The sequence below is a fragment of the Pimephales promelas genome, chromosome 9 (genome assembly GCF_988280905.1).
Source record: "Pimephales promelas chromosome 9, fPimPro1.hap1.1, whole genome shotgun sequence".
In the NCBI taxonomy this organism is placed as follows: domain Eukaryota; kingdom Metazoa; phylum Chordata; class Actinopteri; order Cypriniformes; family Leuciscidae; genus Pimephales; species Pimephales promelas.
In genome coordinates this window covers 33,318,271-33,340,603 of record NC_142777.1, presented here as the reverse complement: position 1 = coordinate 33,340,603, position 22,333 = coordinate 33,318,271, and the positions used below count along the sequence as shown (strand labels likewise).

At 36.6% G+C, this 22,333-nt stretch overlaps 1 protein-coding gene across 1 annotated transcript; it reads left to right on the top strand.

Annotated features, from left to right (window-relative positions):
* The first annotated feature begins 260 nt into the window (after positions 1 to 260).
* Positions 261 to 21,281, top strand: elp1 (elongator acetyltransferase complex subunit 1). Its single transcript, XM_039648884.2, has 37 exons — positions 261 to 400; positions 906 to 1,085; positions 1,190 to 1,342; positions 1,429 to 1,510; positions 1,644 to 1,724; positions 3,353 to 3,438; positions 3,590 to 3,689; positions 3,770 to 3,860; positions 3,972 to 4,095; positions 4,381 to 4,474; positions 5,211 to 5,441; positions 5,597 to 5,767; positions 5,847 to 5,931; positions 6,651 to 6,806; positions 6,935 to 7,041; positions 7,178 to 7,281; positions 7,375 to 7,428; positions 7,529 to 7,634; positions 8,077 to 8,192; positions 8,600 to 8,673; positions 8,919 to 8,997; positions 9,126 to 9,205; positions 9,293 to 9,430; positions 9,602 to 9,687; positions 9,767 to 9,915; positions 11,167 to 11,290; positions 11,386 to 11,483; positions 11,996 to 12,197; positions 12,280 to 12,341; positions 12,418 to 12,480; positions 13,048 to 13,108; positions 13,187 to 13,300; positions 15,451 to 15,562; positions 15,792 to 15,919; positions 16,962 to 17,113; positions 20,944 to 21,019; positions 21,097 to 21,281. The coding sequence occupies exons 2-37, from the start codon at positions 936 to 938 to the stop codon at positions 21,162 to 21,164; spliced, it is 3,957 nt and encodes a 1,318-aa protein (XP_039504818.2). The 5' UTR covers positions 261 to 400; positions 906 to 935; the 3' UTR covers positions 21,165 to 21,281.
* Positions 21,282 to 22,333: the final 1,052 nt, after the last annotated feature.

The window sequence follows — 22,333 nt, the reverse complement described above, 5'->3', positions numbered from 1 at the left end:
AATCGGTTTGCTCGGTTTGGTTCGAACCGGTCGATCAAAAGATCCGTTTGCAGTCAAAATAAATAAATTAATTTTAGTATTGTTTAATAATGTAAATGGAAACTGTATTATTTACCAAGAGTATTCATTGCTTCAACACTAAATCGAATCGCTGGATTGTGTTTTTAAACGATTCTTTGAAGAGCACAGTTCAAAAGAACCGATTCAAGGACATAAATATGACGTCTGGCTGTTTCCTCCACGCCGCTAGGGCGCACATTTGTTCATGTCTGCTCAAAGCGACATTTTTTTCTACGATCATGTCAGAGAAACTGTGCTGACAACAACGTGCGTGTGTTGTGAATTAATATTCCACAAATGATAATTTACCTCATATAGAAAGAATAGAAAATACAGCAAGGTAGGTGTAACGTTAACTTCTTTTAGATATACGCTGACTTGATTGTGTGCCATGATAAAGACAGGCGTTTACTTGACATTTTAGAGTCCTAAATAAGAGCTTGTTGTCTAATTGAACATATCTATGTTATCCAATTTAGTGGCACTCTTCTGAGAAGTTATGAAACAACCATATCTTGTTTGCGCCATGGCAATAACTTGTTCTTAGACATACCATGTTTGTTTTTTCCCGTCGAGTTACCTTATAAATAAGTTACCAAGATGCAAGAATATAGTAACCACTTGCGATGGTAGGCACTACCAGTCAAAAGTTTGGACAGAATTTATTTTGTTAGTAAAGGGAAGTGAGCAACCAATCTCTAGCATGAATGTGTTTTAAGAGCATACCAGGATGCATGTCATGAAGTTTTAAGTGGAGACAGTGTCTTTTCCACTATGTCATGCTACAACATTTCTTATATCAAATTAAATCAATCAGTAATACAAAAAATTAACTATTGTTTCAGATCTCATCTTGTTGAAAGCATCCATCCAAAATGAGAAACCTCAGCCTGCTGCAGCGCTTCAGATGTGTGGATCTTCCTATCCCGGGATCCCCGCAGTGTTTCACCATCAGAAGCGAGGATGGAACAGTGCTTGTGGCCTCCGAACTTGCCATCACAGAGTACGACCCACGGACTGGAGAGGTACTTCTAGAATAAATTTAAGTTTCCATATGGGTTCAAATCTGACTTAGTGTCTAGTACCAAATAGCTATACATTAATCTTGCTGTATAATGTGCTTTCATAGGTTTATAAAGAGGTTTCATTGACGACAGATGACTATCTCCCAGAGGATGGTAGTGGGCTTGTGGTGGGAATACAAGATCTGCCAGATCAGGAGTCAGTGTGTGTGGCTACTGCCAGTGGTGATGTCATTCTCTACAACCTCAACACCAGTCAGGTGATCATTCATTTGATCTAAATGCTCAAAACATTTTTATAACACATGTGTGCTCTAATTGTGCTTTAATAATTTCTCTCTAACAGTTGGAGTGTGTTGGCAGCGTGGACAGTGGTCTAACCGGTATGACTTGGAGCCCAGACCAGGAGTTGGTGACTCTAACCACAGGTCTGTATCTCTAGCAATGTTATTTTAGAGTCATTGAAATACACATTTCTGTGCAACTCAATTAGTTCTGTTTAGAAGTGCATAATAATGACATTTTGCATTGTGTCCATTTGTGTCTTATATGGCATATCAGGTCAGGAGACCATTATCATGATGACCAAGGACTTTGAGCCAATAACCGAGGTTGGAATCAATCAGGATGACTTTGGCGAAGGTATAGCTAAAATAAGTTTTCATTTAGCGCTCAATATCATTAGGATTGGGTATCATTTCAATGTTAACAACCCCAATTCCGATTCTTCTTATCGATTCCTAATTTTGACAAAAAGAAAGAATAAAAAAAACTTGGATTTATTTCACATTTATTCTAACATTTTATTGTAGCTGAATACCATGAACATCAATAGGCTATAAAACACTTACACAAGCAACTTTTGCCTATGGTTTAAAAATACCATAGCAAAAACAACTAGCCTAACTAATTAAATGTCAAGCATTATTAAAGACAAGTAAAATCCAACTAAACAAAGCAACAATTAAAATAAACAGTGTTTTAAGATTTTCAGAGATTCAGGTACAGAAAAATGTGAAATAACACTGCAGTTAATAAAAAATAAATAAATAATACATTTCATATATATCTACAAAAATGATTCAATCAAGAATAGGGAGTGAATTCTCTTTTTTCTTTAGTTGTTTGATAAGCGTTATTCTAGAGATGGCTGTGTAGATCCAATATAGTTACACATGTGTTTTCTTTGTCAACTGTTTACATTCACTTAAGACATAACTGACTATGTTAACATGTGAAAGTTCACAACAGCGTGTGATGTTCTTGCACATTATAATCACTTTTTTGTGTGTGCACTTTGGATTAGTGTGCTGCACAGAAAACAGTGCACGGGTCTTCTTGCGTCTGAATTATTACAAATCATTAAAATGTACGCAAAGGAATCAATAAGAGGAATCAAAATTTTAATTTTGTAACAAGTATCCAATTCCTGACCTTAAAGGAGTAGTTCACTTTAAAAAAAACTTTTGCTGATAATTTACTCACCCCCATGTCATCCAAGATGTCCATGTCATTCTTTCTTCAGTCGAAAAGAAATTAAGGTTTTTGATGAAAACATTCCAGGATTTTTCTCCATATAAAATGGACTTTACTGGTAACCAAACGGTTCAAGGTCCAAAAGACAGTTTCAGTGCAAACTGTTCAAGGGCTTTAAACGATTTCAGATGATGAATAAGGGTCTTATCAAGTGAAACGATCGCTTATTTTAAAAAAAAAATCTTTTTGGTCAAATGAACGAATTGACTCGGAAAAAGATTAGTTCATTTTGATGAATGAGTTCGAACAGGAGAGTAACGAACGCGCATCACAGAACAGAGCAAGGCGACCATTTGAGCTTATAAAACTTAAACTTTGTTATTATTTTTTTAAAATGAGCGATCGTTTCGCTTGATAAGACCCTTATTCATCGTCTGGTGTCGTTTAAAGCCCTTTGAACAGTTTGCACTGAAAGTGTCTTTAGAACCTTGAACCGTTTGGTTCCCATTGAAGTCCATAATATGGAGAAAATCCTGGAATGTTTTCATCAAAAACCTTAATTTCTTTTCGACTGAAGAAAGAAAGACATGGATATCTTGGATGACATAGGGGTGAGTAAATTATCAGCAAAAGTTTTTTAAAAAAGTGAACTACTCCTTTATGTGTCCAATTTTAGAATTGGAATCGATTTTTGATTCCCAACTGTAAATATCATGCTTTCATGCAGCTGACTTGTGTTCACTGCATATGAGCAGATATAGTGCCTGATTGGTTATTTTGCTTCTGTGCATCAGATAAGTTCATCACAGTTGGTTGGGGCAAGAAGGAGACTCAGTTTCATGGCTCTGAGGGCAAGCAGGCTGCCCAACGGAAAGCAGCAGTAAGTTTTTGTTCTGTTTAGTATTTTTCTGCTTTACCAAACCAACCCACTGCAGCCAGCAAGTATGATACCGAGCAGAGGAGACTATTGGCATTTTGACCTGGTTTGAATATGATCCTCCTTCTCACCTAGTTCTGATCCACTTTCACAGGAAGTGCAGCCTGCCCTGCCATGGGACGACAGGAAGCCAAGGGTCACTTGGCGAGGCGATGGGCAGTTCTTTGCCGTCAGTGCTGTTTGTCCCAAGGCTGGTGAGAATTTCCCTTTTTTATGGATCTTGTTACATAAAAAAGTTTGTGACTGTTAAAATATAGCTGCATTTTTGTTTCAGGCGCTCGAAAGGTTCGTATCTGGAACCGAGAATGTGTCCTGCAGGCCACCAGCGAGGTCGTTAACGGTCTGGAGCACCCTCTCTGCTGGAAGTAAGACATCCTGAACGTCTGAACTTTTCAAACTATTTAGAGAAAGGGAAATTATGCCCTTTTAGCTGTCATCAATTAAAGTGCTAATATTGAATTGTATTTTTCTTGTAGACCCTCTGGCAGCCTGATCGCTTCCACACAGCGACACCCTAACAAACACAGTGTGGTGTTTATGGAAAAGAACGGACTGATGCATGGAGATTTTACACTGCCTTTTGGAAAGGACCAGGTCAAGGTAGATATTAACTCCTCTAGTGTTGTCAAAAGTACCGACTTTGGCACCAAGTCGGTACTGAGATGTTAAAAATTTGATGATACCAGCATTTCCCTCTAGCATTTTGAGCGTTGTTGATGGATTCTTAAACACCTCTGATTGGCCATTGTGTTCACACTCTCAACATACATGTCTCTGATTGGCCACTGAAGTACTAAACTAATTTCCTTTCTACATGATTTTGATTTTTAAAGATTCAAGCTATAAATCATGGGGAATAAATATAAAATGGTCTGTGTTTTTCAGGTGAAGGAGCTGCTGTGGAACAGTGACTCGACTGTACTAGTGGTTTGGATGGAAGACTTGAAGCTTGGAGAGAACAACCATCCCAACACTTACAGTAAGAGGCAAATTTAACTGCTTTGCATATTCAGTGATGGGGTGAGTAATAATCAGTGGTGCTGATTAGGGCTGCATGATAAATCAAAATAAAACCAAAATCGCAATATGGCTTTGTACAATTATCAAATCACAAAGATTGTATATATGTGCTGTTTTCATGTTACTCATTAGCCGCCAGTGTTTTCGTTCTCACATCGTCACTTTTGAGTCACTTACACATGCATTCGGCAAAGCAATATGTTCCAACCAATCTTCCCATACTTGTAATGAGAAGAGCTTATTAACAAAAGAGTCATATGTACTTGTAATGTAATATAAAAATATTATTATATAATTTTAAATACCTGTTTTTTTATTTTACAATAAAATATTATATTTCTTTTTTTTTTTTTTTTTTTTTTTTTTATATATAATAATATATATTAATAATAATAATTATTATTATTATTAATTTTATATTATTATATTGATATATAATCACAAGATTTTGGCCAAATTGTGCTGCCCTAAAAAACAAGCAAATCATACCTGGAATTTTATTTATTTTTTATTCGCAATCAATTTTTTTTTTTTTTATCAGGAAAATCACACTTACATTCTCCCACCCTGTACCTAAGCTCTAAAAAATAAAAAATAAATAAAAAATAAAAAATCAGTTCATTCAGTCCTGGCGATGATACTCATTATCTGGGTTAGGGCTTTTGTTTTAAACTTCTCACCTTTTTCGTTCACAGTTCAGCTGTGGACTGTTGGGAATTATCACTGGTATCTGAAGCAGAGTTTGCATTTCGGCAATGAGCCCCTCAGGGCTCCGGCGTGTGTGTGTTGGGATCCGGAGAAGCCCTTGCGTCTCCACCTCCTGACTCGAGGATGGGCCAGCTACACCTACGACTGGGGCTGGAGCACTCAGCGCAGCTGTGGCAATGATTCATATGACAACGCCAATGTGGCAGTGATTGATGGAGGTAGGGGTGGCCATTTTCCAACTCTTGAATAATTGATGAATCTCTAAAATGTTGTAAACAATGCACTATTTCTCATTTGTGCTGTAAATTAGGCATTTTAACAATTGATGATTGAAGTGAATGGTTTCAGTGTTTAACTAACATGTGTTTTGCAGATAAAATTCTGGTGACAACATTCCGCCAGTGTGTGATCCCTCCACCTATGTGTGCTTTTGAACTTCAACTTCCTGTTCCTGTCAACTTGGTCACCTTCCATTCTCAAGCCCAGAGGACCAATGAGCTCGCAGCTCTCACAGCCGATGGGCATATTTATGTATATGGGGAAGGTGAGTCACACTCGAATTGGTATTGAAACATCAGTATCATGTAATGTAGGATTTATTCACTTGTGTTTTCTGTATTCAGGTGGTGGAGTTGAAAATGGAGGTGTACCCAAGGTTCTTGGCTTTAAAGTCACCTCAGCACCATTAGTCTTAAGAAAGACATACAGGTACAGGATGATTTTTGAGTTTCTCCAATCTGTATTTAACAAGAAGATGCCACTGAATGAGAAATATGAGGAATAGTCTCTTATGCTCAACAAAGCGGCATTTATTATCAATTATAAAAATGCAGAAAACATGCAATTTAAAATCACAATTTATTTTTACAATACAATTTCTATTTTAATACATTTTACAATGTGATTTAGTGGTGCAAAGCTTTCAGCATTATTACTCCAGTCTTCAGTGTCACATGATCCTTCAAAAATCATTATTATATGCTAATTTGGTGCTGAAGAAGCATTTATTATTATTATCAGTGTTAAAAAAAACTTTCCCTGCTTAATATTTTTGTGAATTTTTTTTAATGAATAGAAAGTTCAGAAGAACTGTCACGTTTTATCAATTTAATGCATTCTTTGTTGAATAAAAGTTTTTTTCTTCTTCTTTAATAAATGTTTTGATGACAAACTTTTGAATGGTGGGGCAAAATATATTGCATTTATTGTATATTTTAATACAGCTCTAATAAAAAATGTTTTGACAAATTTGTGTGAAATAACCTTTCAGAGCAAATCAAATATATTTAATGTCTTTTTCACTGTTTTCTCTAAAACATTTGTTTGCGTAAAGTTGCGTAGAGTCAGGCAAGCAGATTGAATGAGCACTACTGTGTGACTATGACATGCAGCCTGCATTCGGTGTGCTGATGCAGATGTGTGTGCAGGGTCGCCGTGGATCATGGGGAACCTCTGACACTGCGCTTGCTGCTCTGGTTGAGTGAAGATTTGTTTTTGGCTGTGGCCCACGGTGTGTGCTTGACGCGCCTGCTGAAACTGACCCCATCAGACAGCCAGGACCCCAAGGACACACTGGAGATCAGGTACTGCCGCTAAAATACCCAACTCCTCCGGTCTTGTTCAAATTTGTGTTTAGTGTAGCCCACACAAAGAGCATAGACATGAGCTCTTGTTTCTTTTTCTTACATTCTTGGGGTTGGTCATTTCTCAGGTCAGACGTTCCTGTGGATGGTCATGTGATCAGCTTGTGCCACAGCCTCAGAAATGGCACTGTGGCCCTGCAACTTGAAGATGGACAGATCCGGAAACTTCTTATGGGTCAGTCCGTGACAGAAACTGAAATTGCTACCACACAATTTATGTTTAATCATGTATTAATTCTTTTAAAAGAAAAGTAAAAAAAGATGTCTAAAATGACTAATGACATGTATTAATGCTAGAATATTTCATACAGACTCTTCAGAGCTCAGTCTAACAGAATGGAAGGATTCAAGTGGCAATACCATCAACTTCCCTCGGCCTTGCGTTCAGACGGCACTGTGTTCCCTCAGCGGAGAAGTAAATATATATTCTCCAGACAGAACTGAGTTTTTGTTCATGCTTTGCCCTTAAATTGCATCACATGCTTCATATGAATTTGTCTTTTAATAGGAATACTTGATAGGCCTCACTGAGAGATCACAGCTCTATATCGGTGACTCACTGGTAGGTGTGAGGACCCCAAAAATGAGATAAATTACATTACATTTGTTGTGTTCGTTACAAAATCTTGGCTGTTTTGCTCATTAGAGTTTCTCTTCCACAGGTGGCGTCCAATATATCTTCATTTGTAGTTTATGATGACTTCCTTTTGCTCACCACACACTCTCATATGTGCCACTGTCTCAACATCAGCACGCTGTCTGTTAAAGGTACATGTGAACGCAGCAAAGACATTAAATATGGAAATATATATCATATAAATATACACAACTGTTCAAAGTTTGGGGTTGGTAATATGTTTTTTTTTAATGTAATTTATTCCTGTGATGATTTTTTTTGTATCATTATGTTACTTTAGTGTCACATGATCCTTCAGAAATCATTCTAATATGCTGATTTGCTGCTCAAGAATCATTTATTATTATTAAAGATGTAATTCATTATTCTTGAATAGTTCACAATACCATTTATTTTAAAATATAAGTGGTAGCATTATAGATGACTTTACTTTACAAATGATCAATTTAATGCATATTTGATGAATAAAAGCATTAATTTGAGACCCCAAAACTTTTGACCAGTGTTTTATCTAAATATAGGTATATCTAAATGTAAATATACATGTATGATGTCATTGTTGTCCCTGCATAGGCCTGCAGTCAGCTCTGAGCTCAGATGCCAATCAGAATGATGAGACCGTAAGAAAGGTTGAACGAGGCTCTCGTATTGTTTCTGTGGTTCCCCAGGACACCAGACTCATACTGCAGGTGAACAGAACGTGATTAAAGCAGTAGTTCACTTTTAAAAACACGTTTGCTGATAATTTACCCACCCCATGTCATCCAAGATATCCATGTCTTTCTTTCTTCAGTCGAAAAGAAATTAAGGTTTTTGATGAAAACATTCTCCATATAATGGATTTCAATGGGAACCAAACGGTTCAAGGTTCAAACGACAGGTTCAGTGCAAACTGCGAAATGTTAAAAGGGCTTTAAACGATTTCAGATGATGAATAAGGGTCTTATCAAGTGAAACGATCACTCATTTAAAAAAAAAAAGTGTAAGTTTTATAAGCTCAAATGGTCGCCTTGCTCTGTTTTGTGATGCAAGTGTGTGGTTGTATATTTGGTGGTGTGTGTTTATATAAATATATATTTTCGTTTTTGCTTTTTAGATGCCACGAGGGAACCTGGAAACCATCCATCATCGGGCTCTTGTACTTTCTCAGCTCAGAAAATGGCTTGATGGGTATTTTACATTTACAAAAACTTCAGACATTGCTAAGTAAACAAAAAGCATACTGATCTTTAAATATATAAACATTTCCACATTGAAAAATAAATGTATTAGTATTTTAAAATGTAAATATATTTTATTTTACATTTCTTATGTCTGTATTTTCTATTAAGCTTATGAACTTAAGATGAAAAAGATAAATGAAGTGAACCTGGTTTGAATTGATTCGAATCATTTTAATGTGTTGTTTGTTTCAGTCTCAGATTTAAAGATGCTTTCGAGAGCATGAGGAAGCTGAGGATCAACCTCAACCTCATTTATGACCACAATCCCTCTGTGAGTGACCTCATTTCCTGTTACAGTAACATCTAAATGCAATCCTCTACTACACCATGGATTACATTTCCTTTCAGAGAATAGTACTAAATGAATAATCCACCTGCATCCCATAAATCCTCACACAGGTGTTTCTTGACAACATTGAGATGTTCCTGAAACAGATTGACTCCATCAACCACATCAACCTGTTCCTCACTGAACTTAAGTACGTTTTTAATGCAAAGGCATTGATTAAATGTCTTTTGGTGTTTTTATGATTTATCTATTCATTTAAGTATTTTGTCATTCTTAGAGAGGAAGACACCACCACAACAATGTACCCGAGTCCTTCACGCTCAGCCTCCAGTGCAGCTTCAGGGAAAGGAGGAAAGAAGGTGGACATCGTCTGTGACGCTTTCCGGTCCACAATGGAGACTCTCGATCCACAGAAGTCAGTTTCTCTGTTATAAATGCTACATATGTTTAAATGCATCTCAGGAAGTATAGTATAGCCTACTTCTACTTCCTTTTTTTAATTACAAATAAGATTAGATTGAATTTCACACACAGTGTACGGCAAGCCCCTTTCTTCCTCCTCTGACATGCTTTAATCTATACACAGATATTGTTTATGTGTTCTTACATCACACGTGAGAAAAACTACACCAGAACTGGAAATCGCTCTACAGAAGGTCCATGAGTTACGAGGTGAGCCTCAACAGACACATAATCAAACATGTTTGTTTACTGGGCTTGAGTCAGTTACATGTGTGTGTTTTGTGCTCAGTGAACCCCCCCAGCGGCTCCAACAGCGTGAGCGCAGAGGAAGCGCTGAAGTATCTGCTCTTCCTCGTCAATGTAAACGAGCTGTATGAGCATTCCCTCGGCACATACGATTTTGACCTAGTGCTCATGGTGGCTGAAAAATCTCAGAAGGTCAGTCAGAAGATTCCCACTCTTGATGTATCTCAACTCTTAATAGATATTAATATTATATCTCAGTATATAATATTGTAAAATTAATAAATGCAATTCTTTAAATACATAATCAATACGATTCACCCTTTCACATTTGATATTTATATTACTAAGTTGGCTTGGAAAAGCCAACTTACTGATATTGTACTTAAACTTATTATACTTCTTCCACTTCTTTCTTTCTTTCTTTCTAACTAATCCATCTTTCTTTCTTTCTTTTTTTTTCAAACTAATCTTTCTTTATTTCTAACTACTTTTTTATTTCTTTTTTCAAACTAATTTTTCTTTCTTTCTAACTAATCTTTCATTCTTCAAACTGAGCTTTTTTCTTTCTTTCTTTCTTTCTTTCTTTCTTTCTTTCTTTCTTTCTTTCTTTCTTTCTTTCTTTCTTTCTTTCTTTCTTTCTTGTTTCTTTTCTTTCTTTCTTTTCTTTTAACCTTTTCTTTCTTTTTTCAAACTAATCTTTCTCTTATTTCTAATTACTCTTTATTTCTTTTTCAAACAAATTTTTCTTTCTTTCTAACTAATCTTTCATTCTTCAAACTGATCTTTCTTTCTTTCTTTTTTACTTTTCTTTCTTTCTTTTTAACCTTTTCTTTCTTTTTTCAAACTAATCGTTCTTTCTTTTAACTATTCTTTCTTTCTTTTTAAAAAGAACAGAATAGTTTAAAACTTTTTCAAACTTCCTGGCTAGGCTTTTCTAAGCCAACTTAAAGTTAGTAGTACTCTAGTAGTATTATAGTCTATGATGCTACACATAATTAATAGTGTACCTTTCCATATATAAGCAGCCATTTCAAATATTTGTATTACTATATTATGTTTTATATAATATATCTGAAGTGATTTCACATATAATATTTTTATTATATAATAGAAAAGAACAAATATAATTCTGTAAATATAATGAATGTAATGAATCATTTCATATATAAGCTGCCATTTTACATATTTGTATTAAATTGCATTATTTTATATTATAAAAATGAACTAGTCCAATTTAATTAATAAAAAATGAATACTATAATATAATCTAATAATATATAAACGCATATTTGTATTCCTAAAATGTATGATTTTATATTATAAAATGATGCAACACAACAGACACTTTCAGCGTTTTTGATGATGAGATTGATCTAGTTTCGGTACACGTCTGTCGTAGACGCTGTTTTGCAGTGGTTTATAGGCTTCTTCTCAAACATGTAGGACCCTAAAGAGTACCTGCCCTTCCTGAACATGCTGAAAACCCTGGAGCCTAACTACCAGCGCTACACCATCGATAAACACCTCAAGAGATACAGGAAGGCCTTACATCACCTCAGCAAGTGTGGTAAGGGCCTTGTAGAATGTCCCAAGTGAATACAACACTAAATATTCACTGTTGTCTCCATGTTTATTTCTCTTGTTCTACCTCATGTTTCCCAGATGAAGAACACTTCACAGAGTTGTTAAACTTGGTGAAAGATCAGAAACTGTACAGTGATGCTCTTGAGCTCTATCCTTCAGACAGTGAGCAATACAAGGCAAGTTTTATAGATGGTTCATATTTTAATATTTGTAACATTTTATTTTACCCCTGAAGTTCGTTAGTCAAGGTTTGTCTCACCAATATATATATATATATATATACACCCATATACACTGCCGTTCAAAAGTTTGGTACTTATCCAAAAATTCTGAGATAGTAACAAATTATCTCAGTTTTCCCTGTAGTATAGAAAATGGTTTTTTTAAGGTATCATATTTAAGTTGGAAATTCCAGTATCGTGACAACACTAGGCTGAATACTCTATTCTGATTGGTTGGAATGTATCCATTGAAACACTTTAATGCAGAGGTAGCTCTTAGTCAGTTGAATCACCGTGCTGTTTTCATTGAAGCACACACACATACGCCACTCACACACAGAGATTGGAGATCGTGTTGCGCACAGTCAGAAACAGGAGAACAGAAACCTTGTGACTTTCATTAATCAATTAACTTAAAATAGCAATGCTGACATGATCTTGACCCTCGACCCCTGTGATGTCATCAGACACTGAGCGTGGCCTATGCAGAGCATCTAGTTGAGCAGCAGCAGGCGGAGCAGGCGGGACTGTTGCTATGGAGATGTGGAGAGACGGGCCTTGCCCTGCAGGCCTTCATCAGCTGTACGAGCTGGCGGCATGCCCTCGCCGTGGCGACACACATCCCGTTGCCATCCGAACAGCTGGCACTGCTTGCCAGAGACCTAGCAGGTTAAGACATTTCTGTTATGTATCTGTTTCCCACTGAGATTACGAATGTCCGTAAGCCATCTTGTATGTGTGATGTTTTCAGAGAAACTTCTAGAGGCCAGAAGGCACACAGAAGCCGCCGTGTGTTTGGAGCAGTATGCGAAGGTACACTGCATATTTCATAGTCATCATAGTTCCGCTCTCCAAGAATGTGCTGTGCTTAATGTCTGTGTGTCATCAGGACTGTGAGGAGGCGATATCCGCTCTGATACAGGGAGCTGCATGGGAAGAAGCGCTGAGATTGGTGAGCCTGTGTCTTTCATTACCTTTTATTATTATCAGGTTATGCTGTTTATTATTGTTGTACTAGAAAACTTGATTCTGATTGCAGCATTGTTGCTAAACTGTATGAAATAATCTTTGATTTTTTTTATATAGCTGTAATTAACCAACAAATAATAAATGAACTACATATATGCTCTATCATTCTAAGGTTTGGGGTCCGTAATTAATAATTTTATAACTTAGTTTTATTCAGCAAGGATGCATTAAATTGATCACTAAAGACATTTATAATGTTACAAAAGATTTCTATTTCAAATAAATGCTGTCATGGGATCATGGCACTGGATCATGTGACACTTAAGACTGGAGGAATGATGCTGAAAATTCAGCTTTGATCACAGGAATAAATTATATTTTAAAACATTCAAATAGAAAACCAATTTTAATTTGAATAATATTTCACAATATTACAGTTTTTGTTGTGTTTGTTTAATCAAATAAATGCAGCCTTGGTGAGACTTAGTATCGACCATACTTATATGGATCATAACTTAATTTTTTTTTTATTTCTTATTTGTCATTTCAGATTTATTTGTACAACAGACAGGACATCATTGAGACAAATCTGAAGTCTGCTCTTTTAGATGGTAAACCATTTTATTTTACTTATCTTGGCATTGACCTGTTTATTTTGTATCATATTTGTACACTTGGTTTGCCTTCAGCTCACAGTAATCATACGTCCTTCCTGGAGTCCCAGAAGACTTTGTTCATCCGCCACAAAAACCGTCTTGCTGTGGTCCGAGAACTTAAAGCCAAGGCCAGACTTGAGTTATTTGGTAAGCCATTTCACATGTTTGATCTCATCAAATATTTTATTGAAGAGCTCATTCAGACCCTTTGTCCATTACAATGGACATCACATGTCAGCCCCCTTTTTCAAACTTCTGGAGCATTTCACCTAGCTTAAAGGTGCCATCTAACATCATAAATCAAATCCTACTCCATATTCCATAACAGATGGGGGCAGTATACCTCCAAAAAATGACTTGTGCTCCTACCATCGCGCATGTTATTCAAATCATTTGACATGATAGTAAAAGGTTGGAAGACCGCAGTTTCACGTGGAACATTTGGAGATTTTTAGAGATCAGAGACTCAATGAACTAAACACTAGAGTGAACTAAACTAAACACTATGAATCTCAACACTAAATGATGAAGACCGCCTCATAGATCTCAAAAACAAGCTGGTGCATTTCGACGGTATGGGAAAATAAAAGCTTGGGCAATTATTTGAAGTTTATGGTATTCGTTTTGTTCATATTACACTTTTATTGTTAGTGAATTAATTTGACAGACAGCATTCGCTGATGTTGATCAAGCTAGCGCCGTGAATTCACCGTGAGACACACGCAATTGACACTTAGCAAGCAGGTTAGTTAAGCTCTCAGATTCTGTCAATTATATTACGCAATTCAAAGAATAAATACCGTTTTGGCGCTTGTACATGTTACACTACAGATCCCTAGCGCACGTGAACCGATCGTCTCTACTAGCTGGAAAAAGAACACGAACACTGGTGAAAGATACAGTATGCTACAACTTACCAAAATGTATTCCTCATGCATAATGTCGACCAATCATTTTTTGAACTCTTCCCTGAACTGAAATGTAGTAATTGGCTGTATTTCCACACGACTGACATCAGGTTCAAGTACACACAAGCCGGCGCGAGCGCGACTCACTCGTCTATTGCAGTTTGGCTGGTGCTAACGTTGCCCGTCCGCATACCGCCTCCCATGGCCGGAACTGGTATTACGATACCTGCCGGGCCGGGGCTAGTAATTTAGCATGCTAATTCAGGTTAATATCTCGGCAGCACTATAACTTGTCAGTTTTTTAATGACATCTTTGCACTTATTTCTTCTCATTCTTTTGATGCGTGTAGCTCATTTTTCGTATATTGTTACCTCAATTATTACATATGGCACCTTTAAAGCCTGCAGTCCATGAGATTGGACGTTTGTCATCCAATCAATTGCCAGTAAAGCTCTGCATGTAGTAATTATATATATATATATATAAAAAAAACTCTACATTGAAGAGAAGCATGGCAGCACTTCACTCCAAACACAGATGCAAGGAACATTTTCTAAGGTGTATTTACATTTTGTATATATTGTTGCCAGTATTTCATAGTTTTTTATGTAAAATAGAAAGATTTAACTTATTAATTAAAGTTAAAAATCGACTGTAGAATTGCACGTTTTAAATCAGGATTTTTTTTAAATGTGTCTGTCCATTAGAATGGACAGTAGGTTTGAAAGCCTGTTACTGAAGTCACATTTTCAGTGATTCTGATTGAAATTTCTTTTATTAAAAAAAATATATATCACAGATACATTTTTGAAACTTTTTCATGTGCATAATATACAGTTCTGAAGTGCTTGAACATATAGCTGATGAAAATATCTCAGATGTTGACTATGTGGAGTAATGAGGAAGAAGAAGATGTAAGAAAAATATCCATATTTAAAACGTTTTAAAGTAAAATAACTTCCTGCCAAAATAACATATGGATTTGACTTAAATCTAAAGCACAACTTAAATATGAATATTTTAAATAATTTATATTAATATATATTTTTTATGGATAGATGCACTTTTAATGGGGTTTCAGGTAGTATATTTGATAGACATTTTAACTAAACTATTTTACTGCACTCAGCAGGCCCCCCGGGGTCCGTGGCACCAAGCGCCGTCCCAAAATTCCACCGTCCGCGAACCCACTATTTTTATAATGGCATAAATGCTACGTGGGATCTCAATATCTCAGCTCTGGAAGTCAGCTGATGCAAGCTTGACTAACGTGACCTGCCAGAACTAACGCTACACTTAATATTCCTTATTCACATGCAAACATAAGTACACTTAGTTTTAAACTATTTCCTGTTGCTCACTGATAGTCTCTTCCTGTTCTATTTCAGACGAGGATGGTGCTGACTGTGCAGATGCTGAACTCTACTCTGAGGCCAGCAGCGTCCTGACCGGCAGCCATCTTGGCTCAAAATACTCCCGCAGCAACTCTCGCATTTCATCGTGAGTGACATCACTGCTACCACAAATACAGTTCACTTAAATCAGTGGTCTCAAACTCCGCTCCTTGAGGGCCACTGCCTGAACCTAATTAAAGAAACCTGAACCAGTTAATCAAGGTCTTCAGCATTACATGGAACTTCCAATTACGTTTGAGGCCACTGATTGAAATGTTTCATCAACTCAAATGTCAAAAGCCAAGTCTGATGCAGATATTGAAATTTGTCTGCAGGAGGTCGTCTAAGAATCGTAGGAAAGCAGAGGGAAAGAAACACAGTCTGAAGGAGGGAAGCCCATTTGAGGACATCGCCCTCCTGAACGCACTTAATCAAATGATCACCATTGTTGATAAGATGAGAGGTGAGCCGAAGGAAAAAAAAAACATTATACATGCATATATATATATATATGAAGAGTTCAGATGCAAAAGCCTCTAAATGCCATTTGAAATTTTCTTCTTTAATGATGATTTTTATCAAACTTGTATGTGTAAGTTCAGTAATTTCAATTAAATAACTATTAATAGGTAATCATCATTGCCATTTAAGTGAAATTACTGAACTTAAATATACAAGCTTGATAAAAATCATCATTAAAGAAGAAAATTTCAAATGGCATTTAGAGGCTTTTGCATCTGAACTCTTCATATATATATATATATATATATATATAGTAAAATCTGGCATAAACAATTGTAAGTCCACAACTGTAAGAAATACTTATGCATATATGTAGTTATACATGAATGCATACAAAATAAACAGCATTCACACTAAAGTTTAGTGAGGAATTGTGAATTGTTCAAGTAAAATCATAGCCCAGAAATCTAGACGCACCCTACCGGCAGCAAAAATGATTTCACAGCCAGTGTGGTCTAGCAATTCTCCGAAGATGTTTTAGCTGGAAAAACCAAACTCTGGTCAGGCCAATCACATCGTGTATAGAGTCGGCGGGCGGGCTTAACATAATGATGACAGTGTTGCGATGGTTCACTGCTACTTGAAACAAAGAATGGCTGCTGCTTGCGAACAGCTGTCTTTCGATTCGGCTTTGACCGCGACTCTGGATGATTTGAACTTAAGCTTGAAACCAGAACAAAGAACGGCACTTGAGTCATTTAAAAAAAAAAGAAAAAAAAAAGATTTGTTGGGAGTTTTGCCGACTGGAAAGAGTTTAATATATCAACTTGCTCCGCTAGTGGGAAAACGCATGGGACTCAGTCGTCACCTTCTTCGTTGCTCTGATTGGTTGTAGCGCTTGGTTGTGGCATAGTTTGACTCAATGTATCTTTAAAACTGTACAGAATTGACATGAATGAGATCATTTTAATTATTAAGCTGTATTCTGTGTTTGTGTTGAACATGTGATTCACACTGATGATTGTTATCGTCTGACCCTGCAGAGGAAGTTCACAGCTTGCTGAGAGCTCTGGTGCTCTTCCAGTTTGACGGTCCGGCCAGCAGCCTGCAGAGAGACTTCAGTGTCCTGCTGCAGCTCATGGAGGCAGCCCTTCCAGAGATCTGGAGTGAGAACCTGCAGCACGGCCAAACTCCAGTGAGTCACTCACACACGGGCTCTCCCTAACAGTTTTAACAGCTTAGCTCAGAACTTTTTTGTGTATTGTTTGAATACAAAATATTTTTAAGGTTATTGGAACTTTTATTTTATTTGGACCTTGAGGTTATTGGAATATTCAGATTTTTCTCAGAGAATGTTACATTTAAAAATATATATATCAGTGTTTCCTCTAGGATTTTTCCAAGCTGTGGGGGCAGGCCCATTTCCCCGGTGGGGGGGGCCTTGTCTCCCCAAAGTATTATAATCGATCATGCGCATCCCGTGTGCAGAATGATGCACTTGAAGCAACACCAAGTCACAGCAAGCAATGCTTCACATTGAAAAGAACATAGCGAAGGGATTATATCTATAATATGCTTAGTAGGGCTGGACGATTTGGGGAAAAAGTCATATTGCCATTGCAATTACTGAGGTCAATATTGCAATTGTGATATGCGATTCCGATATAATAAAATGGTTTCATGAGTCCAACTTGCTTGGTTCTAAAGTAAAATGCACACACAGATTAGTGATCATTCTGTGTATTAATGTTTATTTCTCAACTCAAACTACAGACAACAACTAAATGATTGATAACACCTATAATGATCAATAAACCATCAACCAAACCATCATTACAGTGAAAGCTATCAACTTTTTAAAAAAAATTATTAGGCTAAAAAAAAAAATTAACAACTTTTAAATTAAAGGAACACTCCAACTTTTTGGGACTTTAGCCTATTCACCTTACCCCCCAGAGTTAGATAAGTCCATACATACCTTTTTCATCTCCGTGCGTGCTATAAGTCTGTTTGACGCACCCACCGCTAGCCTAGCTTAGCACAAAGACTCGATGTGACTGGTTGCAGCTTTCATACTGATCCAAATGAGTGGCAAAATAACGCAAACGTTTTCCTATTTACATGTTGTGATTTGTATAGTCACATAATGTACAAATAACAAAGTCAAATGAGACACAGACATCTTTTAACCGTATAAAACCTGGGAACTATTCTCTGAAGGCGAAGCACTGCTACTTTGACGGCGTAATAACCGCATCACCGGAGACACGCCGTGGTGAGGAGCGGAGAGTTCGCTCGGTGTTTGGGTAATAGAGTCAGCAATTTATAAATAGTAAAAGCGTAGTTGACAGTCATGGGTTTTCGCTCTATTGTAAATAGCTGTGACTGTAAACAGGGGAGGTAATGTTTCACAGAATTCCAACTAAAAACGCTGACTGGATGAAGAAATGGCTAACTTACTCTGGATATTTATCCAAACACACCGAAGATTATCAAGGGACATTATGTTTACTCGGTACATTTCAATGAGGACGACTATTTTGAAAAAATGGAATTTGCCACACGGACCATAATGTGCTGAAGGATACGGCCATCCCATCGATAGCACAGACAGGACAAGTGGATCACCTGCGGCTGAGGTAAGTGTTCCGTTATGTTTTTAGATGACCTACTGTAACAGTGCCTTTAGCCAGATCTAATGTAACGTTAGTGAGACTATTATATGATTAGGGTATGAATATGTTTTTATCTTGATGCGGTGCGGACGCGCTTGGGAAAAAAAAAACGAGCGCGTTCACCGCGTTGAACTTGCACCCTGCGCGCGGCGCGCCTATAGCCTAAATTTGAAATAACCATGGAAATAACGAACTTGAGCGTGCAAAAGGGTACGATAGGCTGTGAGTTCATTGTGCAAAAACAATTTGTGCTATTACTTTCCCCTTATTCTATCCTATAGTAATGCAATACTGTATATTATATAGGCTACTGTTGAATACATTTGGTTCAGCTAATAAATTGCATTTAAAATATATTGATTCCTGTAATAATAATTATTTATTCATGTGATATTTATAAATCTGGGTGCGTTTTTGGTTGGAAATCAATGAAACATGGTACTGTATTACCTGGTCTCCCCTGTTTATTGTCACAGCTCATACAATAAAGCAAACACCCATGATAAACTATGCTTTTCTATCTAACGTTAGTAATTGCTGACTCTTTATTTCAACGCTGAGCGAAGCGAACTCTCTGCTCTTCGTCACGGTGCGTCTCAGGTGATTGTTATCACTCTGCCCAAGTAGCAGTGCTTCCCCTTCAGAAAATATAGTATTTATACGGTCAAAAGATGTCTGTGTCTCATATGGTCTTGATATTTGCACACTCTGTGACTATACAAACCACAACATGTAAATAGGAAAACGTTTGCGTTATTTTGCCACTCATTTGGATCAGTATGAAAGCTGCAACCATTCACATCCAGTCTTTGTGCTAAGCTAGGCTAGCGGTGGGTGCGTCAAACAGACTTATAGCACGCACGGAGATGAAAAAGGTATGTATGGACTTATCTAACTCTGGGGGGTAAGGTGAATAGGCTAAAGTCCCAAAAAGTCGGAGTGTTCCTTTAAGTGAACTTCAAACAATCCCCACATAAACCCATAATAAAAACCATATTTACCTGTGCCCTTCCTGTCTTAACAGGTAGGATACAGAAATTGAATAAAGTTATCAAACAGTCTGTGCTGCATGAATTATAAATTATATATAGAATAATCCTTATTAAAGCTATAAAAGTTCTTTAGTCAAGATCAGTGAGTAATTTTCTAATTTCCCTTTGTTCTTTTAACTTGACTGACAGAACGCTTTATTCGCTGCTGGCACCCGTTGCCGAGACGCGGATCTCACATGCGCCTCATAGCACAACTCTTTTCGTCCTTAAGACTTTTCTTACGTTATGAAGATACTCGACAAAACGACATTTTGGCATAATTGTGTGTATTATTGTTCGTTCAAGCTCGATAGAGAACTGTATTCTGGCACGCGTCAGTGCATGCGCATTATGGCGCGCGTCTTTCTGCGAGTCTCATTTAGGGCATTCACAGGCAGCTTTTCAGTTCTTGTCGTGCAAAATGCGAAATGGCATTTGCACGAATAAGAGCAGGATCGTGTAACACTAGTCAAAGGATGACAAAAAAGAAGAGATGCTGCGTTAATAGCCCTAATTTGTTTATTTCATATAAAATCGCGTCATTTTGCGTTATATAATTGCATTATGCATAGGTTTGAGATCGCTATTACGATTGCGATATGATTAATCGTGCAGCACTAATGCTTAGTGTATTCTATAGTTTTTTTGAGCCTTTTCTTTTAACAGTTTTAAATTTCAGTGCGCATGAAGAACAATAGCACTCTCTCGACTCCATGCTGTAATCTTACTTAAAGGGATTGTGAAAGGTATGGGCAATAAACTCCACTCCAGCAAGATAAAGTCATTTTATGAAAACCATAGACCTTTATGCTTTATCTACAAATGAAGTAATAATGGGAATATTGACCTTGAAGAGAGTGTCGTCGTGTCGCAAACGAACGCGACGCGCTGTGTGAATTCTGAATGGAGAATGACTGAGGCCGCCTGAGGCGAGATGACTTTCCGTTAACTTTAACTTAGCAACTAAAATTACACATTATGCAATGACTTTAGAAGTCTTGGAATATAGGGTGAAAACTTGATTGTGCTTTACAAAGTTTTTTATGCCTTTAGTGGGGCTTAACAAAATAACATAATACTATGCAGAATATCAGACGTCACTGAGAAGCTGTAGCCGTGGCGGGAGGATTTTAAGTGTGGCGGCCCGCCACGGGAGAATGAATGTAGAGGAAACACTGTATATATAATCTATTTATCATGTTGTTCAGTTTCGTGTCTCATTTCTCTCCCACCCTTACAATTGTGTTCTAAAATGTACTTTTATTTATTTACAAAAGGACATTTTTTTCACTTGTGAATCATGTTTCATCTTTCTCCAGCTCACGGGTCCTAACTCAACAGCCAATAGCATTACGGCATCATTTCAGCAGCAGAGACCCGCTGTGCCTCAGCAAGGTAAAGAGTAACTCTGTAGATTTAAAACAGAATGAAACATCCTCACTGAAAGTACAATCATCCTTTTCACCCCTCAGACACAGAAGCCCTGACTGCTCCCAAGATGAGAAACACCATCCAATGGAAACTTAGTATTCTCAAATAGTTTGCATGCGTATTTAGGCCTTTTTTTTGTTTTGTTTTAATAATTGTATTTTATTCAGATAAAATGTTTGGATTGTTTTAGGGTATATTATGGATGAATTAAAGATTATAAAATGTCTTGTCTGCTTGATTGGATAGCTGTAATTATCATTTAATATAATTATTCATCGTTTACAATCTTATTTTTGGTATAAAGAGTTTTTTTTATCATTAATACAAAACTATTATTTTAAGGTATTGTTATTAAGCCTCATAATCTATTCTAAAATAACCAATGTCAGGTTAAAAAAAATTTGACCTGTTTGCATTAATCTGAAAAGTAAAGTTTTAATTTCGGCAATTAATATTTGCTTTAATCTAGGCCTGGTTTATACTTTTCCTTTAATGTTGAATGGCTATAAGTGCTTATTTTATATCTCAGTATTGCAATCAATGATGCTGACCTTCATTCATGGCATTTAGAAAAACAAATTTGATGAAAATATCAAATATTTAAATTGCTATCTTTATGTATTTCAACATGAAAATATTTTTATGTCACTTAAGATTAATCACAAATATTGCTTTGGCTATTTTTTCAAACAATCTACATCTCTAGCGTTTCGACATTCAACAGCTACAACTACTTTCAGTCAAATGTTTTAATAGACAGAAAAATAAATGACAAGAAAAAACTATTGAAAATGATTAATGTTGGATCAAAAAAAAAAAATCTTGTTATTATAAATTAAAAATGCTTAGATTAACCAAATGCACTTAAAAAACAAGTATATAAACAAAAAGTGGTAAAAATAGGCAACATATTTTTAACTCTTTTTGAGTATTTTTTGGACATTTTAATTAAAGTTCCTATCATGATAAAAACTATTTTACTGCACTCAGGGGGGCCCACTGAGTCTGTGGCACCAAGCTCCATCCCATAATTCCACCGTCCACGAACCCACTATTTTTATAATGGCATAAATGCTACGTGGGATCTCAATATCTCAGCTCAGGAAGGGTCTAGAGACTCCATTTTTGCACTCAGGTCTAAGTCTCATGGCCCTCTGTCAGAATACAGAGTTTCGAGAAGATCAGAGAAACTCAAAATTTCGACCCAAAAAAAAAAAACGACAGTGGTACCCCTGAAATTTTGAGTTTCTCTGATTTTGACCTGAGTGCAAAAATGGA